This window comes from Netta rufina, assembly GCF_964035555.1.
Source record: "Netta rufina genome assembly, chromosome: 3".
Lineage (NCBI taxonomy): Eukaryota > Metazoa > Chordata > Aves > Anseriformes > Anatidae > Netta > Netta rufina.
In genome coordinates, this window is record NC_140125.1 from 98,004,733 (window position 1) to 98,022,551 (window position 17,819).

Here is a 17,819-nt window from a genome sequence, read left to right on the forward strand (position 1 = left end):
GGGTGACAGGTGGGCCTAATGATATATAAGCTGCAGGTGCCCCCCCCTTCCTCCCCCAGCCCCTGAGAGTTTCTTCTGCCAGAGCTGTTCTTTGGGTGGTAAGTGTTTTGTTTTTCCTTCAGCCCCTTGCAGGATTCTTTAGGTGGGTCAGAGTGTATGGGCTGATGTGACCTGTATGTCAAATATTATCAAAGTTACAGCCTTGGTTTTAAAGTGATGAGACAGGGTTTAGGGGAAATGTATCATCTGAGTTCCCTGTGCCAGTAAGTATCTGAAAACAGCAGGAGTAGACATGTAAGGTGTAGTCTTTTTCAGGGCTAGGGACAGTTTCTTATATTTCTGGAGCTTTTTTTCTGACGTTTTGCTGGCTGTAGAGTCTTTAGACCTTGTAGTCTTATAATCTTAAGTGCTTGGAATTCCCTTAATAGAATGTTATTTAGCAGAGGTTGCTGGCTAACTTGTTTTTGGGATGTGGTGGGGTACGCTTCTGGTTTTGGGTTACATTTTAATCTCTAGCTGTACCAAGCCATTTGTGTAACTCTCTAGAGGATTCACAAAGAGCTTCATTATGCACTGCAAGGGGCTTGACCACATAGGTGCAGTGTTACCAAGAGACTGAGCAGGGTCACCTGAGACTGAGCGACTGAGGGAGCTGGGCTGGTTCAGCCTGGAGAAAAGGAGGCTCAGGGGCGACTTTATCGCACTCTGCAGGTACCTTACATGAGGCTGTAGTGAGGTGGGGAGTTGGTCTGTTCTCCCACGTGCCTGGTGACAGGACGAGGGGGAATGGGCTAAAGTTGCACCAGGGGAGTTTTAGGTTGGATGTTAGGAAGAACTTCTTTACTGAAAGGGTTGTTAGACATTGGAATGAGCTGCCCAGGGAAGTGGTGGAGTCACCATCCCTGGAAGTCTTTAAAAGACGTTTAGATGTAGAGCTTAGGGATATGGTTTAGTGGAGGATTTGTTAGTGTTAGGTCAGAGGTTGGACTCGGTGATCTTGAGGTCTCCTCCAACCTAGATGATTCTGTGTGTGATTCTGTTGGGTTTTCAGCATCTCCAGGGATGGAGGTACCAGATCTTCTTAGGCAGCTGGTCCAACATTTGACCGCCATCATGGTGAATGCTTTTTCCTAGTATAAAACTGAGTTTTCTCTTGTGGCCACTTGTCTTTCTTCTCATCTTCAGATCTAGTTTCTTTTTTCAAACTGCATTGTCGTTTTCTATGCTGTCTCAGTAGGTAGCAGTAAGAAGACAGAAGTAAGGTTCACCTTTTAGTTGTCATCTTGTAAGGACTCAACATATATTCCCTGTGATGCTCCTTGTACATTGTGTGCTCCAGGCCCCTGGACATCTTGGCAGCCCTCCAATGTACTTGCTGCAGCAAGTTTAGAGATGACAACACAGGATCAAATATTTGTTTCTTGGTTGAAGGCTAAAGTCAGTACTGGTGTACCATTGTGTTTCCAATTAGATATTTTGTTTCTTCATTACAGACAAGCAAAGTACATTTCCTCTATGGTTTAAGAATGCATTAGTGTGCATTTTATGCCAATTCATGCTACTGAAAGTTAAGGAAGTATCAATATTTTAAAGTATTCTCATGCTCAGTATGAAGTAGTGCAAGTTTATCAAATGGATGTCTAAATAGCAGGGCACTTGAAACAATTCTGCTTTCTTGGCACACACCAGTACATCTAAACAGCTCCCGTTCTTATGCAGTTAAGTCCTGGATGTTAGTTGCCAAAGTACACTTCCAAATTAAAGCAACATGTGATTGTGTTTTTGTTCACATAATGAAGTGAATGTGCAAAACAAATTATGATTCATATTCTATAATTACCTAGAAAAGGTGTTTTTTAAGGGGAGGGAGGTGACTTGTTAGGTTAGCAGCATTTTACTTCCAGAAATTACCTTGAAGAATTTGCTGTCTAGTTTTAGTTTGCTCTCACTTTCATGGCATTTGATGTCACTGAATTCGAGTACTATGAAAAAAATGCTTTCTGAAGTATTCCAGACAGCAAGACTACTGTAGAGGCACCCAGGCAATCTGTTTAACAACAGAAACACAGAATTCTTCAATTGGAGGCTTTCCCATAATCTTTTTGCAAGTTTTTGGTATTGTTGTGATCCTAAGAAACATATTTCAAGTTGATGTATTATTTCCTTTAAGTTTACCACATGCTTGCCTTTTTGTAGGTTGTAAAATATTTAGGTGTACTGATTAAAAGTGTAAAAGAACTATTTGTCTTCCTTTAATGTGAACTTCAATGTCAATTAACTTAACAAATGAACTAGTATTTCAAGGAGGATGGTACAGAAACTTACTGAACAGCTGAAGAGTCCATATTAGAGGAGTGATATTATTGTAACAGAATCAAAACAAGCAGGCCTAAAAACAACAACAGGAGTTTAAGCTGTCCAGTCACTACTCAAATGGGTTCGTTTATATGAACTAAAGTCATGTCAAGTGGAGCAGACGCTGATCAGGAATGAGGTAGCTCAAGCTGTGTGGTTCTGCATTTATACTTTTTTTTTTTTTTTTTTTTTTTTTTGCCTATGTAGGGCAATGTGTTGAGGCATCTCCTTCTATCTTCTGTTTCAACCTGACTTTCTTTCCCCCAGAATAGACACAAGTTTCCTGAAACACGGGTCTTTTAAATCACTTCTCAAAGAAGGAAAAAAACAGATGTTAGATCAGAAAATACATAATATAAATTAATGATGAGCTGTCATAACAGTACACTACAGATGTAGGGCAGTAGTGATAACCACTATGATTTATTAAAATAGAGCAAGAAGCACGTTTCACTAAAAACTGCAACATCTAAATAGATAGTGAAGGTAATGGAACATGCAAAAGCCTGAACATAAGATGTGGCAAGCCTCATGGTAGTTCTGGGGCTTGTGGATTGAGGGGAAAAAATCAAGTTGGTTAATTCCAGAATTGGAGTTAATGAGGTGGAAAGAAAAAGGAGTAATAGGTTGACAAGTACACAGAAGGTGAAAAGATTAAAGCAAACAGTTAATTAGCACATGGGAGACAACGTTTAAAACGAAATAAATAGCAGAAAGCCAAAGCAACAGAAGTCAGAAAAAAGCTGTATGCCTTCATCAACATTTAAAGCTCTCCTCACTGACTTCGATCTTTGACTCATCAGAGTCACTCCTATTTTCCAAACCTCAAAATTGGAAAGAGACTGGGTACCACCTGACTCCTGTAATTCAAGCATGGTGTTCACCTTGGATATTTTTATATATGAGAACTGAAGGTGGTCCTAAATAAACCCAATTTTGCACAGAACTTGTAGTTCAGTGTATCTGTTGTACTAGTATGCTGTTTAGGTGTTTATCCACTGCAGTTCCAGATGCCATTAATGAACTATAGCATAAAGTAAACTTCAAAGGCAAAGAAGATTTTTTTTAAAGGCACAGTTTTTCTTAACTATCCAAATTACAACTCTATCAAAGTGTTTTTGTTTTGTTTTGTTTTGTTTTTTTTCCTTCCAAGAAGCCGCTAGCAAGTCTGAACACAAGAATTTTGGCCTTGAATGCTTCCAGGGATGGGGCATGCACAGCTCCTCTGGGCAGTCTGTTCCAGTGCTTTGCCACCCTCTGAATAAAGAATTTCTTCATTGTATCTAATCTAAACCTCAACACCCCCAGGTCCTTCTCCTCAGGGCTGCTCTCAATCCATTCTCCACCCAGCCTGTGTTCGTGCTTGGGATTGCCCTAACCCAGATACAGGACCTTGCATGTGGCCCTGTTGAACTTCATCAGGTTCACCCACTTCTAAAGCCTGCTGTGTTGTCCCTACAGTGGATACTGGGGTGGTTGAAAACTCCATGAGGACAAGGGCTTGTGAATGTGAGGCTGCTCCTATCTGTCCATAGAGGGCTTTGTCTACTCAGTCATCTCAGTTAGGTGGTCTGTAGCAGACCCCCCATTATATTGTCACCTGTCTGTCCCTGCACTTGAAGGCATTTAATCCTGCCCTATAAGCTCTCAGTGGGCTCCTCATCCATCTAATCAATGTCAACCAGGTGTAACAAATTGTCTTTATTGATGTTTCAATAAAAAAGTAAATGTTTTTTTTTTTTCTCCATCTGTTTTATCCTCAAAATGCATCAAAACATTTGTTTGGAGAAATTAACTTAGAACTGGTATTGCAGCATAAGGATAGTATGTCCAAAATTCTGTTTTTATCTAAAGGTATGAATGCCTGTAAGATGGGAAATGGAAGGTATGTTTCTTCTTGAAGTTGTAAGATGGAAGTTTTCTTTGGTATTCCAGTCAGGTGACAGAACAGCCAGTTAACAGTGGAACATATAAGATCCTTGTTTTTCTGAGGAAGCAGCTGGAGGACAGATGGGATAGTCCAAACTATCAAATAGCTCTGTGAATCAAGACCTGGTTATCTACTTCTGGTGCCCTAAACTTACATATATTGATCTTAAAATGAATCCAATCCAAAAATTCTTTGTTTCTGATAGTTTCAAACACATATTTCAGCGAGCTGTCTTGGAAAGTGCACAGGCAGAAGGGTTAAAATAGTGCTAAAAAGCTCAAGAACATGTTGAAATTTTGCAGTGAATATTTATTGCAAGAGGAGCAAAAAAACCATAACATATTGGCTGCTTGGTTGTGGGAACGTGAAGTTATAAGGCTAAACACATTTAATTCATATGAAGAGAGCTTTATTTTAAAGGTTTTAACTGTTTGTGCCTTTTTTATTGTGCAGGTTATCTGGATTTCAGCTGCCATCATCTATTGTGAGCACAGGATCTATCCTCACCCTCTGTTTCACCACAGACTTTGCTGTTAGTGCACAAGGTTTCAAAGCTATCTATGAAGGTAAGAATTATTTTTCTACTTGGTCTTTATTTTACTTGACATATGTTTTTGATGTTGAAATGTGCTTCAGTTTTCATTGTTTGGGGTTTGAATGATCATTGACTATTGCATAAACTTTTTTTCTGGCGTAATTAAATTTTACTACATCGTAGTCATAGTCTTGATTTTGAAATTGAATTCAATCAAACTAATATTTTAATTTCTGCAGTGATTTTTAATCAAATTGATTGGGTTTCTAAAGCTGGATTCAGAAATGCTTATGTTTAAATGGGTTTCTTATTATTTCCTAAATTTATTTTGACAACTTCTTTAGGCAATGCCTGACTAAAGGGGTTTAATGATAAAAATGAGATGAGATATGGATCCTAACTCATCCTGAAAAATCAATCGGTAATCTTCTTAGGGGGAAAATGTATGTATATGTACATACAAGGGTTTTTTGTTTGTTTGATTTCAAAAAGCAAAGCAGTTCAAAGCCAGTTCTATGGAAGATGTTACAGTATGGTGATGACTGCACAGTTCTGAGGGGAAAAGTGAGGCCAAGCTTTTAATGTCTTCAAGACTTAAGCCATAAAACCAGACTGAATCAATTTCTGTAATATGATGACTTGTACAAAAGACTTTGAGATATGTAAACTCTGCTTAGAGTTGGATAGTGAAGGTGTTTTGAATATAACTTCAGGATCACGCTCAAACTGAGTGTGAAGACTAGTTTGATGTGTGTTATTAACTTTCTGTGCTTTTTCTGGTTGGGGTGGGTAGCCCAGGAGTATCTTTCTTTCCCTGGTTGCTATTCCCCTTTTCCGTTGTCCTCCATAACCTTGTTAGCTGAATAACAGGACTGCCTCTTTCTTTCTCTTGGTTTTCTTTTTACTTGGTCTATATTTGGGTGAGGGCTGTGAGGAAAGTTTCATTTTAGTATTCTTTAAGTTTTATTTGATAAGCTGAGAAGGTCCTTCAGATATCATAAACACCAGGAACCATCGCTGTTTTCTCAGTAGGAAGTTGTTTTCTACATATGTGTATCTTTCTCTTCTAGCAGTATGATAGCACATTTCATCCTTTTATGCAAGCTGAGCAGTTGTCGCTTTTTTTTTTTTTTTTTTTTTGTACGGAAAAAGACATGAAGAATGCTAAAGGACATCTCTTGACTGTCAACTTAGGAACATGCACAGAGCCACAGGCTGTAAGATAATGACACTTCCTGCTGGCCTACATTCTTGTGGGGGTTTTTAAAAAAAAAAAAAAAAAGGCAGGAAGAGCTGTAATTAACATTGAAAAATAGTGCCATTCTCCGATTAAACAACACTGCCCCCTTCCATATTTATTTCTGTAAGCCTGGCACTGTGCATGAGCTTTAAATTGACTTTGAAATATGACGTTCAGCTCCCCCAAAATGGTGGATAACTCTCCAGTGACAGTGTCACAGAGTATGGACTGGCAGTGGTTTGAGAAGGCTTTGCAGTAGTCAGGGGTTAGGTGTTTATTTTATGAGGACTCAGAATGAGTTCTGTATCAAACATGACTGCTGTAAGGGACAATAGGCTTATTGAAAGCTCATAGATCAAGAATACCTGTAACTGTCCCTGCCTCTTTTTTTTTTTTTTTTTTTTGAGTGACCCCTTTTGGCTCCTGTTCCATATATAGCAGGTATCAGATCAGCCCCTTTGGGACATGGGAATACAGCCAGATATTACTAGTCACTGTAAGTCTTTATAGCCACTCTGCTGGTTATCTATCCCTGAGCTAGTTTGCTTTTAGTAAAAGTATCTAGTTATCCCTGCTTTTAGCTAGCTTTTTCATTCTTCTGTGGAGTAAGTGGATTACTGTTCAGTTGAAAGCATTAGTATGTGTATGTTAAATTGTTACTGATTGCTGCCATTTAAGACTTTGGAGCACTATGTGGCTGTAGTGTAATTTGAGAAATGCAGTTTTAAACTGGGAGGGAGTGGTTCTGTAACCAATTTTTGTATGGAATATGGAGAAGTCTACAGTACTCAAAAACAGTTATTGGAACAGGGAAAAATGAAGGAAGTAATTTGCATAAACTTCCTATATTCTGTGAGTCTGCAAAGCTGGTGTTTTTTAACTCTTGTGACAGGCCACTCTTCTGGATAAGAAAATTTAATCTCATTAGGGGTGCTACCTTATGCAATCAAAAAAATATAATAGTAAGCATCTTCAAAGCTAGCTCTGCTATTGCAAGTCAATATTTTAAATGTGATCATGTTGGGTGGTTTGGCAGAAATGACTCTTGTCTATTAGAAGACTTAGACTGGGCTAAATTCTCTGCAGTGCTGAGTTTATGCTTTGCAGAGCAGAGGGGATGTTGTTGGGAGGCCTCACCCTTAATGCCTGCAGGGAGCTCTTCTGCACTTGCTCCCTGGTGACTGGGGCTAGGGCACTGAACCAGGAAAGAAGAGATACGAACCACCCCAGCACCTACTCAGCAGGCTCCAAGGATACAGCTCACAAGGATCTGCTGCTGGGAGGGAGCATTGTGTGCCATTGCCTGTGCTGAGATTCTGATCTGTGGGTTCTAGTGAGTATGTTCCTGATTCATGAACTCCCTTCCTGTGCAGCAATGAAACGTGCGTCTTTTGTATTTTTACAATACATAAGTGGATTAACAATGAAGCCAATGAAACCACATACTAGCATTCCAAGTACTTCAAGGTGATTTGAACCTATCCAGATTTGCTTTATGTCATATACTATGTGAACATACATATTTAACTAAATCTGATTTAGTTGCGGTAGACCAGCAAGAGCCATCTACTAGTGTTTACAAGACACTGATGTAGCCAGGCAGTTGCCTAGTTCTTGAGCTAAAATGTAGGTTCATTTATTGTATCATTGTTTCACCAGCCTTGTACGTGTGTTTATGAGAGAATCTAGTATTTTTAACTTTAACACTGGTAATGCTTCAGTCTTCTAAGTGATCATAGATCCTGAATTGGAAGGGATCCACAAGGATCACATCAGCACTCCAAACTTCCAGTACAGATGGAAGCTTTATTTACTCTTATTTTCTGGAATGTTTTGTTGATGGGATATACATATAACTGTATAACCATACATATAAAAATATCTATAAATTTCAGAAGTAAACTTATTTAACCTGGTAAATGATTTGTTGACCACTGTTGTCACTGTTCGGTAATAATTAAATCCAAGACTGAAAGTTTGGAATTTGGGAGTTGAAGGATGAATGCTGTTTCTGTAATGTGTTTTTTTTTTTTTTTATTGACAGTGCCTTACATGATATAGAACATTAGGTTTAGTCCTTGGTGGAGAAGGGAGAGAACAATAATATACTTGTAACTTGTACAATTTTATTTCCTGTTAAAATCAATTTAATGGATTTTCTTGAATGGGATTAACTATTCTTAAAAGGTGCTTTGAGGGCTATAAACAGAAGAAAAAATCAGCGTTGCTGTTGTAGTAGCTTTCTTTGGAAAGGTCTAAAGTATTTGTCCCATACAAAACACTTGCATATGGTTGGAAATATGAAAAACAAAACAAAAATCTCAGATGATGACAGTATCTGAAGTGTTTCACATGTGTTTACTTCATTAATTCATGGTAGAGTTGTTATATAATATTTCTTCTAAACTAGTGTTTTCAGCCATGCATTTGCTCAGGGAATCCACTTGTCAATTGCAGCAATTCTGTAAGAGTAGAAAAACTTAACTCTTGGTACACTGTTAGTCATCACTATAAAATGAAATGTGGTTTTTAGTTTTTGCTACACTGACTTCTGCCACTAAACACTAAACTGCCCTTGAAAGTTAGCAATCCTCGTCTCATTTTAAGCTATCTCAATTTGTTGTTGTTGCTGTTCTTTTCCTTAAACACATTTTGTCATGTAGAGTGGTGGACAGTGCTCAAGTCTGGTACATCTAGCTTGTTGTTTAATGTGTGCTAGTACCTCCTTTGACTTCTGTTCTACAGCAGCAGGTTTTCTTTGCCAAAGGAAGAGCTCTTGCACATCCCTCTATCCTACCTGCCCTCAGGGTATACTGCCTTTTTTCTTTTGGTCTTTGAATTCTCAAAGCTTTCTGCTCACACCCAGCATTAACGTTTATACTGGCAGTTACTTCATCCTGCTTGTGCATCTTCCCTGAAGCTTTTTAAAATCCATTTCAGCATCAATGGTAAAAGTAGTGGTAAATCAGTGTAAATCCTTTGAAGAAATTTGTTTTCCTCTTGTTTCTTCTGTTCTCCCTGAATATCTGTCACTTTGTGCGTTTTTTTTTTTTTGTTTTCTATTATGGTTCAATATTTCAACCTATTAAAAAAAAGATTTGAAACACTTCCCCAACCAACTTGGAGACAATAACATCTTGTGTTGACTCCATGATCTTACTAAGATAATTTTCCTGAGACTCTGTTTTTTGCCATTAATATGAACCCAGTCAAGATAATAGGCCTTGGCACTGAAGCTAACATTGCTTGTTCACTCAGCTTCTCCAGTAGATGTCTTGGTTTGTTTGCTTTTATTCAAAGTACTCAAATGACTTTTCAGTGCTTTTCAAAGAGTAAAACTCGTTTTCACTGGGTCATTACAAGACAGAGCTTCCTATTTATTCTTCATGTGTCTGACTGTAATAGTCAATAGTTAGAGTTCTTGAAGCACTGTCCTACAATAGTAAGAGCTACTACTCCCTGGGAATAAGTGCGTTCAAAACTTGTTCAGTAATCTGCCTCAGTAATCTGAGGCAAATATTTCATGTTGAGCAGTAGAAAGTTAAACTGGCAAGAAAATGCAAACTTTTATGTGATTTCTATGCATAACTATCCCTTACTATTCATCTGTGAGTGTAACTAGCAATGGTTTAAGATCCAAGCAACTACTAATCTTTATGGTATAGTCACTAAGTACTCTATTATCTATTAACTAATACCTTGTTTTGGTTGTTCTAATGCTCTGAGATTTGGAATATTATTCCTGAACATCACTAGATTGGCCTACCCAGCTCTGAAGAGGGCCAAAAAAAAAAAAAAAAAAAAGAATCTGTAATGATGTAATGATGACATTGAGACTAAGCAGTTCATTCTGTATTGTTTAATTTATTATGTATTTTTCTCACAAGAATTCCTTTGTTTGCTCTCAAATCTATAACTGTTCTCTACCCTACAGTGATAATCAGAGAAAGGTACAATTTCAATTTAAATCTGTTTAATCCTTTTAAAGGGTAAAAGCACAAACTATTTTTTCCTTCTTTAATGGCATTTCTTGGGCAGGGAAAACAAAATTCTTTAATATTATAGCAAAATAATTTCGCAGCTACACATCTTAGGTTATAGTCTCATCATCGAGTGTATTTGGCCATAACATCTATTGATAGACTGATGTATTTGCTCTTCTATTTTTAGTTAAATTTGTGTTGTTCACTATTTTGGTAGTTTTCTTTTCAAATTAAGCTATTTGTAAAAGTATTGAGCTGTTTGTGTGTTTACACATGGACAAGTAAACAAAAAGTTAGGAAAAAATGAAATAATCAAATGGGATCCTTTGAGGCTGAAATGTACAGTTCCATCTTGTTGGGGCAGAAGTAATTGTTTTGTATGAATGAAGTTGGGATTTCCTTTGTCAGCTGAATTTACTAATAGTTACTGCAGTCCTTATACTGAAGAAAAAGTTTTTTCCACTTGCTAGCAAACATCCTTAAAAACAACATGGTTTTGAAACGATGCAGTCTGCATGACTGTTAATGATGTAATGCAGGAAGGAATTGTAATGCAATTAAAAACAAAGTTGGCATTCCTTGGGTGTAAATCATGATAATGTTAGCAGCAAAATTTCAGAGCAGGAGAGGTCCTGTGGGACCTCTGATAGCTAATTTTACCCTGAGCTGGTGGAAGGGGATGGGGAGCAGGATGTGGCCTTCACTATCCATGAGGAAATGGTTGGTGACCTGGTACGGCACTTGGATGTGCACAAGTCGATGGGGCCGGATGGGATCCACCCGAGGGTACTGAGAGAACCGGCAGAGGAGCTGGCCAAGCCACTTACCATCATTTATCAACAGTCCTGGTGATCGGGGGAGGTCCCAGTTGACTGTCAGCTAGAAAACGTGACGCTCATCTACAAGAAGGGCTGGAGGGCAGATCCGGGGAACTACAGGCCTGTCAGTTTGACCTCAGTGCCAGGGAAGCTCACGGAGCAGATTATCTTGAGAGTCATCATGCGGCACTTGCAGGGCAAGCAGGCGATCAGGCCCAGTCAGCATGGGTTTATGAAAGGCAGATCCTGCTTGACGAACCTGATCTCCTTCTATGACAAAGTGACGCGCTGGGTGGACGAGGGAAAGGCTGTGGATGTGGTCTACCTTGACTTCAGCAAGGCTTTTGACACCGTTTCCCACAGCATTCTCCTCAAGAAACTGGCTGCTGGTGGCTTGGACTGGTGTACGCTTCATTGGGTTAGAAACTGGCTGGATAGCCGGGCCCAAAGAGTCGTGGTAAATGGAGTCAAATCCAGTTGGAGGCAGGTCACTAGTGGCGTTCCCCAGGGCTCAGTACTGGGGCTGGTCCTCTTTAATATCTTCATCGATGATCTGGATGAGGGCATTGAGTGCACCCTCAGTAAGTTTGCAGATGACACCAGGTTAGGTGCGTGTGTCAATCTGCTCGAGGGTAGAGGAAGGCTCTGCAGGAGGATCTGGATAGGCTGGGCTGATGGGCTAAGGTCAACTGCATGAAGTTCAACAAGGTCAAGTTCCGGGGTCTGCACCTGGGGTGCAATAACCCCAAGCAGAGCTACAGGCTAGTGGGAGATGAGTGGTTGGAGAGCTGCCAGGCAGAGAAGGACCTGGGAGTGATGGTTGATAGTCAGCTGAATATGAGCCAGCAGTGTGCTCAGGTGGCCAAGAAGGCCAACAGCATCCTGGCTTGTATGAGAAACAGTGTGACCAGCAGGTCTAGGGAAGTGATTGTCCCCCTGTACTTGGCTCTGGTGAAGCCACACCTCAAGTACTGTGTTCAGTTTTGGGCCCCTCACTACAAGAAGGACATGGAGGTGCTCGAGAGAGTCCAGAGAAGGGAAACAAAGCTGATGAGGGGTATGGAGAACAAGTCTTACAAGGAGTGGCTGAGGGAGCTGGGCTTGTTCAGCTTGGAGAAAAGGAGGCTCAGGGGCGACTTTATCGCACTCTGCAGGTACCTTACACGAGGCTGTAGCGAGGTGGGGGTTGGTCTATTCTCCCATGTGCCTGGCAACGGGACGAGGGGGAATGGGCTTAAGTTGCGCCAGGGGAGTTTTAGGTTGGATGTTAGGAAGAACTTCTTTACTGAAAGGGTTGTTAGACATTGGAACAGGCTGCCCAGGGAAGTGGTGGAGTCACCATCCCTGGAAGTCTTTAAAAGACATTTAGATGTAGAGCTTAGGGATATGGTTTAGTGTAGGATTGGTTAGTGTTAGGTCAGATGTTGGACTCGATGATCTTGAGGTCTCTTCCAACCTAGACAATTCTGTGATTCTGTAATCTAGGTCATCAATAATTTAGGTTTCAGAAGAGTTCACTTCAGCCCTACCAGCTTAGAGAACCAGTATTGAGAGAACTTAAGAATATGAAGGTGATTCTATGAGCAGAGACAGGTGAAATAGCTTGTTCTCTGAAGTGTATGAATAGATCTGAAGTGCATATGAATAGATCTAAAAAGTGCTTGAAACAAATGTATGGGGAAATGAAGTTGGTCTGTAGAGGCAGGTACTCTTGTATGCTTTTTCCAGTCTCTCATATGTCAATATATTGTATAGAGGAGAAATGATAACTATATTTAAAACAGTTGTACTCCACATCTTCTTTAGTTATGAAAAATTAAGATGGGTAACTTCATCTGTTCAAAAGGAAGTGCAGATTCCTTTCTCCAGTAAAAGCGACTTAGTTTCTTTGCAGCAATATTTGAAGGACCATGAGTCAGAGATGTGCAGTTTTACCTCCTAGACTGCTTAAGGCAGAAAATTCTGAATTGGAAGTTCTAGGATTTTTTTCCCTAAAAAAAAAAAAAAGACACTGTAATGAAACTTGATTGAATAAATCCTACTTGAATTGGCGGAAAATAAAATCAAATTCTATTGGATCAATGAATCAATCAATCTATCAACCAATGAATTATGTATCTAAAGGAAGGTATAATTATGTAAGAGCCTTGCCTATTGCCTTATTCCAGCATTGAGCTATGTGGGCTGTATTCTGCTTTCCAGCTCTTGAGTAGCTCAATCTCTGATGTAAAGACAGCCTTTGTGTTGCTATGAGCCTTTGAAAGGGGGATTACATGATTTAAGATATGTTTTTGGAACTGTCTTTTCAATGGACTCTGATTCTGGAAGTGAGGGGTTATTTAGTGCCTTCTAGTGATTTACTGATCCTTATCAGAACTGGTGTGTTCATTGTCCTTGGTGTATGAGCTGGTAACAAACCTGTGTTGGTGGCTCATACCTTGTAATCACTTAGTGGGATTGTAAGCCTCCCTCCACAAAACTGTTGTGCTCCTATTCGAGATAATATATATATATATATATATATATATTATTTTTGGGGAAAAAGGGCTTCCTAGAGCAACAGTTTGCTGAGAAACAAGTTCAAAACACACGCAGTTCTGGAATAGTCAGTTTATTTTTTTTAATTCTTCCATGTAAGAAATGTATGGAACACATCTTTTCTCAAAGTACTTTTCTAAAACAAGTTGTGCAATGTGACTCAACATAGCTGGCATTTATGCTTGTTCTATTTTACATCCAACTGGGATTTGGGGGAATATTTTTTCATGTTCATAGCTTTATATTTTTGCTGGAGATAAGATTTCAGTTAAGCAGCCTATGCCTCCTTCCTTCCCCGACTCAAAATTTATTGTAAACAGTGACTGCTGCCAAATACCAAGATGTCAATATCAAGAAAGGGTATCAAATAAGGAGCCTGTCCTCTGTTGAAGCTTAACTTTGCTTGAAATTTTAGGTCTGGTTGTATTGTCTCTTTGCCAATGTGGAAACTATAAAATATTTATTCTTAGTGTCTTGTGTGGATTGCCAAATTAATCAAAGGAATTCCTTGATGTGTTATCCCCAGTCTGTCTGCAAAGTTAAATCCTACTTCATTGTCTAATTATATTCCACAGAGTTCACTTATCTTCAGAATGCTCACATTAATATGAAGATCCCAGATGAAATGCAACTGACAGCAAGTTTTTGATGAGTCTGAATAAGTCTGATGCTGTGGTCTACTTGATTTCTGGTCTTGTAAAGAAAGCTGTTTATTTGGCTGGTACTAAGTAGGGAAAGTTGTATTGGGATTTTGTCTCTTAAGACAAAAGTACATTTTCAGCCATACTCATCTGTTCTCTAGTTTGTACCATAGTCTTCTTAGTAGAGTCTCTTTTTGAGCTTGTTTTCCTTGATTTTTTTTAAATATGGAAACACTTTCTGCTTTTTAGAATAAAGTCTCTGCCTCCTATTGACATGTACTGTTCATAACCACTTCATACTTATTAGAAATCTCCTTACAATGTCAGAGATGACCTATGGCCTTCAAGTCTTTTCTCGCTAAAATAAAGTAGGAAAAAATTCCCAATTTCATCTGGAACCATTGTCTGCATATTTTTATTCCTTCAAGTAGACAAAGTGTGTACACTGCTGCAGGATGGAACTGTTATTTTCAGAATAAAGCCAGTGGGTTAGCAGGCCAGAACATAGATCTTTGGCTTTGTTACCATACTGAAGCCAGCAGCCATTAACCTGATTCATTAGATGTAGCATAATTTGCTATATTAGATGGATAGTTAGCATGTAAGTACAGCCAGATACCTTGCTTTTCATCTTTTCTTGTATAACTTTAAACTATTAATAATTGTACTTTGAATTACTTTGTTATTCATATTCTTCCCATATATTGAGGGCTTAATTTGCGTAACCTTTCATGTTTTTCTTCTGTAATTGGGATAATAAGGCACAGATCTAGAACTTTGCATCCAAATATACTCATCAAAACAAGCATGTCTGAATTTTGGCGAAGGCACTGATCTTGTTCAGTAATGAATAAAGTAGCTGGTATGTCACCCACCTATTAATTGTGAAGAAAAGGAGTAGGTTGACTATCACATTTAACGCAGGCACTGCATTTAATTGAAACTTTGGATTTTAACAAAACTCTATCACAAAATCTTCACCTTGTGTATGCTAGAAGTCCAGGTTGTCATACAATATTACTGAACTACTTTGTATATTACTTATCTAATTATCAAGTGTTTATTCACCCAAATCATGTCACTATTTCCATTAGGTATACATAATTGCTATAAATGAGTTGGCAAAACTGTCTTGAGTACTTGTTACTATGCCTTTTGCATTGGCACCCTTTAACACCAATTAAAACACTCTGAAATCTTTCATCCTGTATATATTGAAAGACTTCCTAATAAATTTATTTCATTGTTCATGCATGGTACACTTCTGAAAGATGTTCTTGCCTTAAGGTTCTTCGAAGTTGGCTTATTGGATTGACCTGGAAAGTGCCATGGGAGGCATGGAAGGCTAGACAATCTTCTTGACTTGTAGATCTCTGCTTTATCTTGTGTTTGTTTGACAAAAAAAGGCACATGTGTGCGGTGTCAGTGGATTAGAAACTTAAAATCATAAGAATGTTAAAATAGCAGGTTTGGATGTACTAAATCTTGTTTATGGGGAAGGGGTAGCAGTGTGTGTGGCTTTACAAACCCATGAAGGGTTATTTGGTTTAATTAGTCTCAAACATCTGATCATTAGTCTAGAACAAACTTTAAAGATGAGGATAAACAACAATGCATTTTAAAATGTTATGCCCACTCATACTAGTTTCTACCTCTTTTCCCAGTGTTACGCTCACCCTCCCTGCTCCTCTGATTCCAGTAGTTGATGGAATCAACTTCATCTTCACTGTAGGATATGCTTGAGGCTGTTTATGTTTGTTAACACAGTTTTATACCTCTTCACTTGTGTGCAGTACCATGTCTTACCCATATTTCTATTCTGCCCTTTATGCATATTATGTACTACTTTGTACTATTTGTTACTCCTAAACCAAGTTCTGTCCAGGTCTGCATTTCTTTGAATAAGTTGTTTATAGCCGTGGGGTTTCCAGTGTCAGCTCTGCCTCATCTCAGCATGTGCTCCCCAATGCTGCGTCCTGTATTTCCACTTCTCAGAGCTGCTGCAGTGAAACCAGGTCTGTAATTTCTTTTAACTGTGTTGTGTCAGGTGTAAATATTTCATTTGGAGTGGAATAATTGCTTGCTAGAGCTATCCATACAAAACTACAGTTGTGCCATGGTGGGGGGGGGGGGGGGGGAAGAGGGGAAGTAAAACAAATTAGTCTTAGACACAGTCAATTAACGAAATTGCTATCACAGCTAAACCAAATGAAAAAAAAGCTGCAGGCAAATTTGGGGAAGTTCAGACAGTGAGCCTGACCGTAGCAAGTCTCAGTCCTGAATGGCAATATCAGCTTACAGGGCTGTATGGTTATGAAATACTTCATGCATAAATCAGTTTTGTACCCTAAAGTTTCCATTGTAACCATCCAGGAAACTTCAGACTGATAAAATGAAGTCATTGCTGCTCACTGTACTTCCAGGCAGCTGGAGTGGGCTTCACTTGATGAGGTCCCTGACTTCCAGATAGCCGTCTGCAGAGCTATCAGTAAGTACTTTCTGAAGGTGATTAACATGAGATGCCTATCTTAACATGAGATGAATCACCTCAAATCAGAGGTGCCTGTCTGCTTGTGGTGACTTTACAATGAAAGACTAACTTAGTTGTCTTCAAGTTGAGCATTTTAATCTAAGGTTTAGATCATGCATCTTGCTTGACAGAAAGTCAGCATTTAAACTGAAAGGAATTTTAGGAGAAAAACATGCATCATCTCTATGGAAATCACTCTTGTTTCCAACATGATTTAACCGAGAATGTTATCTTCTTAGATAGCCTTTAATTATTGTACAGTATTGTGTTATGTGATTCTTTAGGAATCTTTTATTTCTTGCTTTATGTGGCAAGAAGTCCTGAGACTTTCTAAAACAAAGTGGGGCAGCCTATCCCTCCCATTTCTGTTTTGATATGAAAATCTGTTTTTGGAAGCAGGAGCTCATGAGAAAACTGAGCTTTATGCTGCGAAATGTGAGAAACTTTGCTTATTCCTTAAAAGATGCAGCCAACTTAATGTGCCCTGGATGTGCAGCTCCCTAGGCACCACAGAGAAATTTGGCCAAGTGTCCTCCAGAACTTTATCAGATGGCTGTGGACACCAACAGGGAGGCAGTTAAATTGGGCCCCATGTCCTTGTAAGTGGAGTAGGCATCTAAACTGACCAGGAATGAGGGGTGTTTGTTCTCACTTCTTTTTATTCTGATACAGTGCAGCTGTAACAGAACCTATTTTTTTTTTTTTTTCAGTAGCGGCTTCCTTAATTTTTAAAACTGTACCCTGCAGATTTTATTTTAAAATATCATTTGCAATAAAGCACTGAGGAGCTGCATTTTGGGAGAAAGGATAAGGCTGTGGGTGATTGGACAGCTGTTGTGTGTAGGATACTGAAGTTCTCTTCAACGCTGTCACTTCAGCTCTGCTGTAGGAGTTTAGCAAATGGCAACATTAGTGCACTAAAACAAAGTGGAACAGATTTCAGTCCTACACGTGATCAGGCTTCACCTTGGCAAAGGAAACAGTTTTTCCAGCATTATGTTTTTATTTTTTATTTTTAGTCCTTCAATTTTTCACCATTGCCCAAATCCTATCCATGTGCCATCCTTTCCTGACTTATATGATGAAATTTGCTTGCAAAGTGGCTTAAAAATCAAAATAAGCCTGTAGATGAAAGGAGGAAAAAAAATATATATATAAGAACTCAGGCATGGATTGAGTTATGTGTATGAGTAGATTGAACAATGTGGTTACTTGGACTCTCTACTTGAATGCTATAACTGCGAGTTTT

At 38.9% G+C, this 17,819-nt stretch overlaps 1 protein-coding gene across 1 annotated transcript in view; it reads left to right on the forward strand.

Annotated features, from left to right (window-relative positions):
- Positions 1–17,819, forward strand: part of CSMD1 (CUB and Sushi multiple domains 1) — a gene marked incomplete at both ends in the record, with an annotated part of 1,174,241 nt that overhangs the window by 355,743 nt on the left and 800,679 nt on the right. The window contains one exon of the mRNA XM_084285255.1: positions 4,739–4,851. Coding sequence (XP_084141381.1) covers positions 4,739–4,851 — 113 coding nt within the window. The remainder of the gene's footprint in view (positions 1–4,738; positions 4,852–17,819) is intronic.